The sequence below is a fragment of the Oncorhynchus masou genome, chromosome 18, assembly GCF_036934945.1.
Source record: "Oncorhynchus masou masou isolate Uvic2021 chromosome 18, UVic_Omas_1.1, whole genome shotgun sequence".
NCBI lineage: Eukaryota > Metazoa > Chordata > Actinopteri > Salmoniformes > Salmonidae > Oncorhynchus > Oncorhynchus masou.
In genome coordinates, this window is record NC_088229.1 from 43,618,944 (window position 1) to 43,633,579 (window position 14,636).

Sequence of the window (14,636 nt, forward strand, 5' to 3'; positions counted from 1 at the left end):
CATGCAATGTGGGGTATGCATGGGTGTCCGAGCTGTGTGCCAGTAGTTTAGACAGACAGCTCGGTGCATTGAATAAAAGTAGTAATGAAGTCAATCTCTCCTCCACTTTCAGCCAGAAGATTGACATGCATAATATTAATGTTAGCTCTCCATGTACATTCAAGGGCCAGACGTGCTGCCCTGTTCTGAGTCAATTGCAATATTCCTTTATTGTAATAAGTCCTTGTTTGTGGCACCTGACCACACGACTGAACATTCGTCAAGGTGCGACAAAACTAGGGCCTGCAGGACCTGCCTTGTTGATAGTTTTGTTAAGAAAGCAGAGCATCGTTTTATTATAGACAGACTTCTTCCCATTTTAGGTACTACTGCATCAATATGTTTTGACCATGACAGTTATTTATTATTTATTACAATATTTAGTTGAGGTTTAGGGTTTAGTGAGTGTTTTGTTCCTAAAACAATACTTTTAGTTTTAGAAATATTTAGGGATAACTTATTCCTTGCCACCCACTCTGAAACTAACTGCAGCTCTTTGTTGAGTGCTGCAGTCATTTCAGTCGCTATAGTAGCTGACGTGTATACTGTTGAGTCATCCGTATGCATAGAAACTCTGGCTTTACTCAACGTCAGTGGCATGTCATTAATAAAAATATAATAAAAAGCAAGGGGCCTAAACATCTACCCTGGGGAATTCCTGATTCTAAATTAATTATATTTGATTGGCTTCCATTAAAGAACACCCTCGGTGTTCTGTTAGACAAGTAACTCTTTATCCACATTATAGCAAGGGGTGTAAAGCCATAAGACATACATTTTTCCAGCAGTAGACCATAATCAATAATGTCAAAAGCTGCACTGAAGTCTAACACCTGTAGGAAGGGAGAGAGAGACACATACGGCTGCAATCCTGGCCCTAGAGGACAACAAAGTCTACCTGTTTTCATACACATCTTCCTCAACACGTTAGACTTATTCTAAAGGATTAAAACATACAACAATAAGATGCTTCAAATCCAAGGCTAGTAATCAAATGTAAGTGGTAGATCTTATGCTCCTCTGTGGATCAAGGGAAATTAAAACCGTATTGCCAATCTGAAAAGAACATAAAAGTTGAACACTACAGAGGGTCTTTTTGAAGGCTCTGCCCCCAAGCTAGGTAAAGTATTGTCAGGGTTTTATACTGCAGGTTTTTATGAGCAGAGTATGTGGGAATGCCTCACCCTCCAGCAGCTGGAACACTCCCTGGGTCTCCTCCTCCACCTGCAGGTCAAAGTGACTGCAGTCACTCAGCATCACCCGCTGCTCCACTCCCCACATTCCCCCCTCCCCTAGCAAGCCAAAGATCCGGAGGGGCAGCTCCAGCGCCAGCCCCACACGGGCCTCCACCGGGCAGGGAGAGAAGTCCATCCCCACCGGCTCTACCACATACACCTGGGGATGGGGGATAGAAGGGCAGTGAGCGGAAGTCCAGACAATGGTAACAGTTCTTGTTAAATTTTTCAATCGACTCGTTTAATTATTTTAATTGATGTAACATTCTTCCAAACATTATAGATATACTAACCAGTACAGTTTTAATATCAGTTCAAAAAGACGTAAGAAATGTAATGAGGTTATTCTGTAAAATGAAGAGTGGGGGGCTATCTATATATACACACACACACGGTCTCACCTTCATTGCGCCATAGTGCATTGGGTTGCGTACATCATGGGCGTACACCACACTGACGCCGATGTCACTGACGGTCGTCATCACTCCTTTGACTGTCACTGTGGCAACGGCAAGGTTAGAGGAGGACCAGCTGAAATTCCCACTGCCTCCTGCTGCCTGGTACACAATGCAACATGGGTAAATACACCAACATCAAGAGACACTTCAACTTTTGTCATTTTGAGCCATGTACAAATTAGAAGGTAGTAATAAGAAGTAATGAAAGAGGATTCAGAAAAGAAATGTCTAAATATTAGCACTGTCCCCCCTAAAAATAAAATAGGTCGACCAAATACAAAATCATTAAAATCCAGACTGAAAATATTTACACAAGAAGCAACCTAATATCACACAGTCAACTCGTCATTTAGTAAGTTCACCATTCTGCGATTCTGACTGTAAAAATCGCAGTCTTCAACACAATGTTCTTTATGTCATCATAAAGCGCACGGTTTGATGAAATAAAGACACAAATTACTAGAGGGAGTCTGACCGTAATTGATTTGACTGTGCTCAGACTTGCGGCACAGTTTATCATCCATGTTGCTGAAACTGCAACATACAGTGCATTCAGAAAGTATTCACACTCCTTCCCTTCTATAACGTTAGACTTATTCTAAAGGATTAAATAAAAGAAATGCCCTCAATCTACACACAATACCCCATAATGACAAAGCGAAAACAGGATTTTAGAAATGTTTATTAGTTGGGGATTTATCAAACTGGCCTGCTGTGCTGCTCAGTGTGGCTTTGTATCACATTGTTCTTAGGAGGTCGTGATTGAAGGGAAGAGTTAATTTTTTAATAGGATCATACTCAGATTCACATAGCTTTGTGTCTCCTATGATCATTCTATTATGGTTACATTGCAAATTAATTCATGTAGACAGTCACACAGCAGTTTGGTGTTCCCAGTATTTTTTCAACCAACTGAGCCATCAAGACCACGTTTCAGAGCTACACAAGCAACATAAGTAATCTGTTGATGCATAATGGACACTCCTCGCACTCTTTGTGGCCTCTTTCTCCACTACATCTATACAGTACATACTTAGCCAGTTTTACTAGTTGACAAGTAGCATATAGTGCATTCGGAAAGTATTCAGACCCTTTCTCCACATTTTGTTACGTTACTGGCTTATTCTAAAATTTACAAAAATAAAGAAAATATTCAGACCCTTTGCTATGGGACTCGAAATTGAGCTAAGGTGCATGCTGCTTCCAATGATCATCCCTGAAATGTTTATACAACTTGATTTAAGTCCACCTGTGGTAAATTCAATTGATTGGACATGATTTGGAAAGGCACACCTGTCTATTTTGGTTCCAAAGTTGACAGTGCATGTCAGGGGGAAAACCAAGCCATAAGGTCAAAGGAATTGCCCGTAGAGCTCGAATATAGGATTGTGCTGAGGCACAGATCTGGGGAAAGGTACCAAAACATTTATGCAGCATTGAAGATCCCCAAGAACACAGTGGCCTCCATCATTCTTAAATGGAAGTAGTTTGGAATCACCAATACTCTTTCTAGATCTAGCCGCCAGGCTAAACTGAGCAATTGGGGGAGAAGGACCTTGGTCGGGAAGGTGACCAAGAACCCGATGGTCACTCTGACAGAGTTCCTCTGTCGAGATGGGAGAACCTTCCAGAAAGACAACCATCTATGCAACACTGTGTGTGCAGACGGTAGACACTCCTCAGTAAAAGTTTGCCAAAAGTCACCTAAAGATTCTCTGGGCTGATGAAATCAAGATTGAACTCTTTGGCCTGAATGCCAAGCGTCATGTCTGAAGGTTAACCTGCCACCATCCCTACGATGAAACGGGGTAGTGGCAGCATCATGCTGTGGGGTTGTTTTTCAGCGGCAAGGAATGGGAGACTAATCAGGATTGAGGGAAAGATGAACGGAGCAAAGTAGAGAGATCCTTGATGAAAACCTGCTACAGAGCGCTCAGGGCTGGGGAAAAGGTACGCCTTCCAACAGGACAATGACCCTAAACACACAGCCAAGACAATGCAGGACTTGCTTCGGGACAAGTCTCCGAATGATCTAGTGGCCCAGACTTGAACATCTCTGGAGAAACTTGAAAATAGCTGTGCAGCGACACTCCCCATCTAACCTGACAGAGCTTGAGAGGATGGGAGAAACTCCCTAAATACAGGTGTGCCAAGTTTGTAGTGTCATACCCAAGAGGACTCGAGACTGTAATTGCTGCCAAAGGCCCTTCAACAAAGTACTGAGTAAAGGGTCTGAATACTTATGAAATGTGACATTTCTGTTTTTTTTATCTCTAAGTTTTTGCTTTGTCATTATGGGGTATTGTGTGTCGATGAGGGGGAAAAAACAATACATTTTAGAATAAAGCTGTAACGTTTAAAAAAAAATCTGGAAAAAGTCAAAGGCTCTGAATACTTTCCTGAAAGCACTGCAATTACAGCCATTTGACTGAAAAGTTCTGTTACTTAAATCCCTCATTCATTTTGGAAAAACATTCCCTATTCCCTCAACCCTTAAAGTGACGCATGTATGCATCACATGCACGTGACCAATAGGAGAACTTCACTGGTTGCTCGAGGTAAAGGAGAAGTTGGATGTTTGGAAAACATTTGACTAGTTGTGGATAAAACTGGAGATCAAGAAAAAGAAGGTAAGGAACATGCACTGCATACATATTGTGTGTGCTGTCAGATTACAATATGATTTCTCTGACCGCACTTGAAGAAACTTTCAAAGTTCTTGAAATGTTCGAGATTAAGACATGAAGGTCAGTCAAAGTGATGGAGTGTCATTTCTCTTTGCTTATTTGAGCTCTTCTTGCCATAATATGGACTTGGTATTTTACCAAATGGGGCCATCTCCTGTATACCATCCCCTACCTTCTCACAAGACAACAGATTGGCTCAAATGCAAGAAGGAAAGAAATTCCATAAATTAAATTTAAGGCACACCTGTTAACGGGATTGCAGCCATAACAAGTTAACGGGATAATTGTCATCAACAACCGCTGAATTGCATAGCGCTACATTCAATGAATATTACTAAAAATATTTATATTCATGAAATCACAAGTGCAATACAGGAAAACAGTTTAGCCTTTTGTTAATCCACCTGTCGTGTCAGATTTTGAAATTATGCTTTACAGCGAAAGCAATCCAAGCGTTTGTGTAAATTTATTGATCACATGACAAAACATTAAGTACACTTAGCATCAAGTAGCTTGGTCACGAAAATCAGAAAATCAATCAAATTAATCGTTTACCTTTGATGGACCTTCACTCACGAGACTCCCAGTTACACAACAAATGTTCCTTTTGTTCGATAAAGATTATTTTTATATCCAAAATATAAAACAAACAAATCCTCCGTTTGTTTGGTGCGTTAAGTTCAGAAATCCACAGGAAAGAGCAGTCACGACAACGCAGACAAATTCCAAAGTTTCCGTAATGTCCACAGAAACATGTCAAACATTTTTTATAATCAATCCTCAGGTTGTTTTTAAAATATATAATCGATAACACTACTCAAAAAATAAAGGGAACACTAAAATAACACATCCTAGATCTGAATGAATGAAATATTCTTATTAAATACTTTTCTTTACATAGTTGAATGTGCTGACAACAAAATCACACAAAAATTATCAATGGAAATCAAATTTATCAAACCATGGAGGTCTGGATTTGGAGTCACACTCAAAATTAAAGTGGAAAACCACACTACAGGCTGATCCAACTTTGATGTAATGTCCTTAAAACAAGTCAAAATGAGGCTCAGTGGTGTGCCTGGGCATGCTCCTGATGAGGTGGCGGATGGTCTCCTGAGGGATCTCCTCCCAGACCTGGACTAAAGCATCCGCCAACTCCTGGACAGTCTGTGGTGCAACGTGGCGTTGGTGGATGGAGCGAGACATGATGTCCCAGATGTGCTCAATTGGATTCAGGTCTGGGGAACAGGCAGGCCAGTCCATAGCATCAATGCCTTCCTCTTGCAGGAACTGCTGACACACTCCAGCCACATGAGGTCTAGCATTGTCTTGCATTAGGAGGGCCAACCGCACCAGCATATGGTCTCACTATGGGTTTGAGGATCGTATCTCGGTACCTAATGGCAGTCAGGCTACCTCTGGCGAGCACATGGAGGGCTGTGCGGCCCCCCAAAGAAATGCCACCCCACACCATGACTGACCCACCACCAAACCGGTCATGCTGGAGGATGTTGCAGGCAGCAGAACGTTCTCCACGGCGTCTCCAGACTGTCACGTCTGTCACATGAAAGCAGGTTCACACTGAGCACATCTGTGAAGAGCACAGGGCGCCAGTGGCGAATTTGCCAATCTTGGTGTTCTCTGGCAAATGCCAAACGTCCTGCACGGTGTTGGGCTGTAAGCACAACCCCCACCTGTGGACGTCAGGCCCTCATATACCACCCTCATGGAGTCTGATCAAACTGTCAGAAACAGACACATGTGGCCTGCCGGAGGTCATTTTGCAGGGATTTGGCAGTGCTCCTCCTGTTCCTCCTTGCACAAAGGCGGAGGTAGCAGTCCTGCTGCTGGTTGTTGCCCTCCTACGGCCTCCTCCACATCTCCTGATGTACTGGCCTGTCTCCTGGTAGCGCCTCCATGCTCTGGACACTACGCTGACAGACACAGTAAACCTTCTTGCCACATCTCGCATTGATGTGCCATCCTGGATGAGCTGCACTACCTGAGCCACTTGTGTGGGTTGTAGACTCCGTCTCATGCTACCCACTAGAGTGAAAGCACCGCCAGCATTCAAAAGTGACTAAAACATCAGCCAGGAAACATAGGAACTGAGAAGTGGTCTGTGGTCCCCACCTGCAGAACAACTCTTTTATTGGGGGTGTCTTGCTAAATGCATATAATTTCCACCTGTTGTCTATTCCATTTGCACAGCATGTGAAATGTATTGTCAATCAGTGTTGCTTCCTAAGTGGACAGTTTGATTTCACAGAAGTGTGATTGACTCGGAGTTACATTGTGTTGTTTAAGTGTTCCCTTTATTTTTTTGAGCAGTGTATATCAACCGCAAATGTCTATCAGTAGGAGAGGGGAAAGCAATGGCCGTCCAAACTCTGTTGCGCGAGCAAAACTCACGCGACCACTTGACGCAATGTCATCTTTCTGGCTCGTTTTTCAAAATAAAAGCCTGAAACTGTCTGAAGACTGTTGACATCTTGAGAAAGCGATAGGAAAAGGAATCTGGTTGACATCCCTTTAAATGGAGCAGAGGGAGGCTATGGAACATGGAGCCACTTCCTGGTTTGATATTCCTCAGGGTTTTGCTTGCAATATCAGTTCTGTTATACTCACAGACAATATTTTGACAGTTTTGGAAACTTTAGAGTGTTTTCTATCCAATACTAATAATAATATGCATATATTAGCAACTGAGACTGAGGAGCTGGCCGTTTACAATGGGCACCTTTTCATCCAAGCTACTCAATGCTGCCCCTGCAGCCATAAGAAGTTAACTGAAATGCATTCCAGGTGACTACCTCATGAAGCTGGTTAAGAGAATGCCAAGAGTATGCAAAGCTGTCATCAAGGCAAAGGGTGGATACTTTTAAGAAACTCAAATATTTTGATTTGTTTAACACTTTATTGGTTACTACATAATTCCATATGTGTTATTTCATAGTTGTGATGTCTTCACTAATATTCTACAATGTAGAAAATAGTTTAAAATAAAATTAAAATAATAATGAGTAGTGTCCAAACTTTTGACTGGTACTGTTTATAAGTATTGAAATATAGGCTTATTAACTAAGTTACGGTATTAAGACTAAACAGGATGGGCTCTTTGGCATACAACTCTAGAGTGGTTATGCAAAGCTTACTAATGATAACAACATTACCTATTATTATTAACATCAACGAGATCAAGAAAAAGGAGGGTTATTATTTGAAATACAATTTTTCCTGACAATTTGGAACAATGTAAACACTAAATAAATCCCAGAGGTGGTGTTGTACCATTGTTCTTACGTAATATAACCATATACAATTTTAGTAGCACATGTCAGTGATGGACTGTGCCATCCCCACGGCCTCCACAATGGATTAGTCCACTCAGACTGCTGCTAATCAGACAGGTACACCATTCAATTATTATAATTTTTTGCTACTGCTTGACTAAAGAAATCTCTGTTGACCAACATCCTATCGACCAAACAATAGACCAGTCAACTACATGGGGTCAACCCTACTAAATATATTCATAAACACACAACTTGATTACAAGTCTAGTGGATGACTTGAGAGATTCTTCAGCAACATGGGTTCCAAAAGAAGGGTATCAGTGAACATATACTGAATGATTCTAGACTGGCTTGTATTAAAAATTGACAACTACCTGTATTGTGTACTGGTAGGCTCCAACCTTAGGCTGCCATGGAAACGTGAGGATACTGGGACTGAGGACTATGGGATTGTACATTTCTACATCCTGTTCATTATGGACTGTGTTGGCCAGCTCATGGACTCTTCCATTCTAGAACAGAAAAACAACAACCTTGTTAACTTAAGACATAACCAAGCTATTTCTAACGAATGATAATGATCTCCCACAGTTGGATATAAGATAACACACTCAAAATATCTGCGAAGAAACTAATTCAAGGTTATGCCAAAACTCACTTGATCCACCACAGATTTGAGCACAGCTTCAATTAGTGTTAGCCCGTTTTTCAAAGCCTTGACACGGTGGTAGGATCCATTCAGGGAGGACTCCAGAATCTCAAAGTACTCCTCTGGGAAGGCAGCTTCGATCCGAATGTTCTGCAGACAGAAACAATCAAGAGAGTAGCACTTAAAAAATACAGAAGGAAATAAGACAGAGAAGAACTGTTTTAAAGTGTGGAAAAAAAACAACCATCAAATAGGACAAATGATGTAGGCCAAAAATGTCCTAAATCTTCCTTTCCAGTATTTTTATGTCTCCCAGCTGTATTTCAGTCTGCAGTTGATTAAACATCAAGAGGAAGATGCAGAATTATACTGACAATAAATTAGGTTTTCCATTTTATAAGAGTGAGAAGAGTGACAGTGTTACAGATTTAACAAACAGATCAATCAATGACGGTATAGAATTAAGACAACTTAGGCAGAGCTTACTTACATCAGATAGGTAAATCCTATTGCTTGACTTGTCAAACACTTCAATGAGGATATTATACACTCGTCCTGTTTCCAGGACCCAGCTCTCTCCAGGATTAATCTTAAATCCTGGGAGAAAAGACAAAAGTTCAAATTTGAACTGGAATGGTTTACTTTAAAATTAAATCGCTAATACACAAGGATGAAAGCATCAAACATACCCAAGTATCCTGGTTCCACCACATACAGAGTCCCGTTGGGCAGACGAGACACCCCTTGCATGCGAAGGCCTGAGCAATTGTTATTAAGGACAATAACGTTAGGTACACAAAGAGTGGCATTCTGGGACCGTTTTTAGTTATACTGACAACACGGTTCATGTCTCGTGTTTGTCAAGTGCACAATACAAGTCGCTGGGGTAGGGTCTTAACTTGTTATGGCTGCAATCCCACTAACGGGATAAGTGTCATCAACAACCCCTGAATAGCATAGCGCTACATTCAATAAATATTACTACAAATATTTATATTCATGAAATAACAAGTGCAATACAGGAAAACACAGTTTAGCCTTTTTGTTAATCCACCTGTCGTGTTATGCTTTACAGCGAAAGCAATCCAAGCGTTTGTGTAAGTTTATCGATCGCACGACAAACATTAAGTACACTTAGCATCAGGCAGCTCGGTCACAAGAATCAGAAAAGCAATCAAATTAATCGTTTACCTTTGATAATCTTCACTCACGAGACTCCCAGTTACACAACAAATGTTCCTTTTGATCCATAAAGATTATTTTTATATCCAAAATACCTCTGTTTGTCGCGTTATGTTCAGAAATCCAGAGGAAAGAGCGGTCACGACAACGCAGACAAAAATTCCAAATAGTTTCCATAATGTCCACAGAAACATGTCAAACATTTTTCATAATCAATCCTCAGGTTGTTTTTAAAATACAGTGCCTTGCGAAAGTATTCGGCCCCCTTGAACTTTGCGACCTTTTGCCACATTTCAGGCTTCAAACATAAAGATATAAAACTGTATTTTTTGTGAAGAATCAACAACAAGTGGGACACAATCATGAAGTAGAACGACATTTATTGGATATTTCAAACTTTTTTAACAAATCAAAAACTGAAAAATTGGGCGTGCAAAATTATTCAGCCCCCTTAAGTTAATACTTTGTAGCGCCACCTTTTGCTGCGATTACAGCTGTAAGTTGCTTGGGGTATGTCTCTATCAGTTTTGCACATCGAGAGACTGAATTTTTTTCCCATTTCTCCTTGCAAAACAGCTCGAGCTCAGTGAGGTTGGATGGAGAGCATTTGTGAACAGCAGTTTTCAGTTCTTTCCACAGATTCTCGATTGGATTCAGGTCTGGACTATGACTTGGCCATTCTAACACCTGGATATGTTTATTTTTGAACCATTCCATTGTAGATTTTGCTTTATGTTTTGGATCATTGTCTTGTTGGAAGACAAATCTCCGTCCCAGTCTCAGGTCTTTTGCAGACTCCATCAGGTTTTCTTCCAGAATGGTCCTGTATTTGGCTCCATCCATCTTCCCATCAATTTGAGCCATCTTCCCTGTCCCTGCTGAAGAAAAGCAGGCCCAAACCATGATGCTGCCACCACCATGTTTGACAGTGGGGATGGTGTGGTCAGGGTGATGAGCTGTGTTGCTTTTACGCCAAACATAACGTTTTGCATTGTTGCCAAAAAGTTCAATTTTGGTTTCATCTGACCAGAGCACCTTCTTCCACATGTTTGGTGTGTCTCCCAGGTGGCTTGTGGCAAACTTTAAACGACACTTTTTATGGATATCTTTAAGAAATGGCTTTCTTCTTGCCACTCTTCCATAAAGGCCAGATTTGTGCAATATGCGACTGATTGTTGTCCTATGGACAGAGTCTCCCACCTCAGCTGTAGATCTCTGCAGTTCATCCAGAGTGATCATGGGCCTCTTGGCTGCATCTCTGATCAGTCTTCTCCTTGTATGAGCTGAACGTTTAGAGGGACGGCCAGGTCTTGGTAGATTTGCAGTGGTCTGATACTCCTTCCATTTCAATATTATCGCTTGCACAGTGCTCCTTGGGATGTTTAAAGCTTGGGAAATCTTTTTGTATCCAAATCCGGCTTTAAACTTCTTCACAACAGTATCTCGGACCTGCCTGGTGTGTTCCTTGTTCTTCATGATGCTCTCTGCGCTTTTAACGGACCTCTGAGACTATCACAGTGCAGGTGCATTTATACGGAGACTTGATTACACACAGGTGGATTGTATTTATCATCATTAGTCATTTAGGTCAACATTGGATCATTCAGAGATCCTCACTGAACTTCTAGAGAGAGTTTGCTGCACTGAAAGTAAAGGGGCTGAATAATTTTGCACGCCCAATTTTTCAGTTTTTGATTTGTTAAAAAAGTTTGAAATATCCAATAAATGTCGTTCCACTTCATGATTGTGTCCCACTTGTTGTTGATTCTTCACAAAAAAATACAGTTTTATATCTTTATGTTTGAAGCCTGAAATGTGGCAAAAGGTCGCAAAGTTCAAGGGGGCCAAATACTTTCGCAAGGCACTGTATATAATCGATAATATATCAACCGCAAATGTCTTTCACAGTAGGAGGGAAAAGTAATACCTATCCAAACTCTGTTGCGTGAGCAAAACTCATGTGACCACTTGACGCAATGTTATCGTTCTGGCTCATTTTTCAAAATAAAAGCCTGAAACTATGTCTGAAGACTGTTGACACCTTGAGGAAGCGATAGGAAAAGGAATCTGTTTCATATCCCTTTAAATCCAGCAAAGGGAGGCTATGGAATATGCAGTTCTCAAAATAGAAGCCACTTCCTATTTTGATTTTCCTCGGGGTTTCGCCTGCAATATCAGTTCTGTTATACTCACAGACAATATTTTGACAGTTTTGGAAACTTTAGAGTGTTTTCTATCCAGTACTAATATGCTTATATTAGCAACTGAGACTGAGGAGCTGGCCGTTTACAATGGGCACCTTTTCATCCAAGCTACTCAATACTACCCCTGCAGCCATATGAAGTTAAGTAGAGCTTTAGCTCATCAGTCTGTCAAGTCCTGTTATATTACTGCCCGTCTCTGCTCCACTAGGCACACTCACCTCCTCTATATATATACAGATAAAGCACTGCAATCCACTGAGGAGGATATATTTAGGACCAAGGGGGTGTGGTATATGGCCAATACATCACGGCTATGGGCTGTTCATAGGCAAGACGCGATGCAGAGTGCCTGGATACAGCCCTTAGCTGTGGTATATTGGCCATATACCACAAAGCCATGAGGTGCCTTATTGCTATTATAAACTGGTTACCAAAGTAATTAGAACAGTAAAAATACATGTTTAATCATACCTGTGGTATACGGTCTAATATAACACAGCTGTCAGCCAATCAGTATTCAGGGCTCAAACCATACAGATAAAATGGAACACAAAACTTCACCATTACTCCCTTCCTACACAGTGCACCATTCATGTTACACACCATTGCATGTCATTACAATAACCATTACGCAACACTGTTGATGTGACAAGTGTTGTGACATGATTAGGGCTGTTACAAGCATGATAATGGAACATTCTAAATCTAAACTAATATCATACATATTATTTGGTCAATTTAAAGAAGAGATTACATTTGAGAATTGTCTGATGGATGACAATATCACTTGTGAGCGATGGCCAGTGTGTGCAGTCTAAGATACTTTTGTCACTTTTTCCAAATCAGTCCCATGCACCATGTAGCCGAGCCCATAGGCCTACATGTTTTGAAAAGGTTTGCAATCACAATGCCTACAGGCCCAAGACCCCTGGAACACGGTTTGAGAGCCCATAGCCTACAAAGCCTAGTGAAACGTGGTCTTATAAGCCCGTCATTGCGCAATCATGTATGAAAACAGAGTTTTGACTGGCCACTATTTAAAACAGAACCCCAGCTTTCTCATGCGGCTATATTTATTGCTCAATTCTTCAAATTAAGCACATTCATCCGCTTTACAACCAGTGTAGCTTACCTGGCATATAAAAAAATTAAGTGTTCATCTTTCATGGAACTTTTTTCAAATCAGAATCAGTCGCATCATGCAGCCTTCGAATGTATTAGAAATCAAAACATATAGCATAACGTTTGTATCTCACCTAAAGTTGCTTAAATAACAAAATTAAGCATATAGGAGTACCTGTTTCTTTGTTTAACAGCTCAACACAGAAGAGCTGCATGTGCACACTCCCTCAGAAATCAATAGGGGAAAATATCCTTTCTATTTTATTCAGCTATGTTCAATTGTATTGTTCCTACTATAAAATAAAATAACACCACTGGAATTAAGCAAATATTGTCTGCTAAATTAACTAGTGTAGCCCACAGCCATATGACATAGCCAGATCAGGACTTAACATAAGGATGACTCAGAATATACAATTCTGTTCTTCTGAAATAGGCTACATTTTCTTCATATCATGTTTCTTTAGACCTGCCTAAAATAAATAATGGATTTATTGTGATGGTGTAGTCTATATTAAATGGATTTATTCGATTTTTTTTATTTTTTATGTACATGTTCCAAAGGTTCACATCAGTGGCTTGTAGGCTATGCGTGGAAGCCGGAGACGCTAAACGTGTTTATGTTAATGGCCGATTATCATGAGACAGGCAGTTATTTGTATGACAATCACCGGCTGACAAAATGTCATGACTGCCACAGGCCTAAATGTTGCTGCATAGTTCCCAAATAATGTCATAGCACAGTAGGAGTCCAAAACTAATCAAGATCATGTAAAGTGTGGTATGTCTTAAAGGATACTCTTATGGTCCAGCACCACGTTGATATGTCCCAGATGCAGGCCATTGACTGTGGAGGTGCTCTGGTCCAGACTAGCCACGGCCAGCTCTTGGATTCCATCAGGCCCAGCCAAACTGTTCTGGAGGTGCAGCTCATACTGGTCACAGGGCATGGATAACTCTGGAACAAAACAGAACTAACCTGGGTTAGTTCTTTATCATAATATCGCCATTATTTACTTCATAAACGTGTAACATGCCACCCTGAGCTGTGATATGAATACCATCTAACCATTCTTGGCACACGTGATTCAATACAGAATTTATTGTTCATTTACTTGATTCAATTTCAGACCTACCTGTGATCTTTCCCTGTCTAATCTTCTGGACCTTGTATTGGATGGATGTGCCCACCAGCAGGTAGACATCATGTGCAGGGCTCAGTAGGATGTTCTCCAGAATCAGCAGTTTCACCTCTGCTGCACCCACATCCTGTGTGAAGGGTAGATACCGTAGTTACGGCACAGCAGACTACACATGCCGTTTGACATGCCGAGAAACCAGACCAAATCGGTTACAGTATGATTCACACGCTAGCAAAAGCTCCCAACACTCCACGGCATGTCATTAATCTAATTGTGTCAACTTTGTAATCATATTTCATATCATCACATAAAAAACTACTTTACATTTTTGGTATATAATTGACTGTTGTAAATACACCCTTCAGTGGTACTGTACTCGCTCTGTGTAATCGAATATTACGCCTACCCTATGTGGAGTCTCATTTCAGACCGGTTAGACAGGCTCTACTTGCTGTGACATCACAGATAAGACTGGAGAGGAGACATCACTTTTACGCAAGTCAAATAGTTATTTATAGCCGTCAGTGCCCCCAGAGGGCTGCTGCCTGCCACGAGCCAAGACGATAGTAGGAAACTACTTCAACTAAGCTCACGTTTTTACACCCCTCTGATGTTCCCTTCC

General features: G+C 41.0%; 1 protein-coding gene across 1 annotated transcript in view; it reads right to left on the reverse strand.

The window, feature by feature from the left end:
• nup210 (nucleoporin 210) overlaps positions 1 to 14,636 on the reverse strand; it is a 63,389-nt gene that overhangs the window by 40,100 nt on the left and 8,653 nt on the right. The window contains exons 6-13 of the mRNA XM_064923433.1: positions 14,009 to 14,141; positions 13,672 to 13,830; positions 9,054 to 9,122; positions 8,855 to 8,961; positions 8,374 to 8,514; positions 8,090 to 8,227; positions 1,676 to 1,831; positions 1,224 to 1,434 (exon numbers count right to left, since the gene is read on the reverse strand). Coding sequence (XP_064779505.1) covers positions 1,224 to 1,434; positions 1,676 to 1,831; positions 8,090 to 8,227; positions 8,374 to 8,514; positions 8,855 to 8,961; positions 9,054 to 9,122; positions 13,672 to 13,830; positions 14,009 to 14,141 — 1,114 coding nt within the window. The remainder of the gene's footprint in view (positions 1 to 1,223; positions 1,435 to 1,675; positions 1,832 to 8,089; positions 8,228 to 8,373; positions 8,515 to 8,854; positions 8,962 to 9,053; positions 9,123 to 13,671; positions 13,831 to 14,008; positions 14,142 to 14,636) is intronic.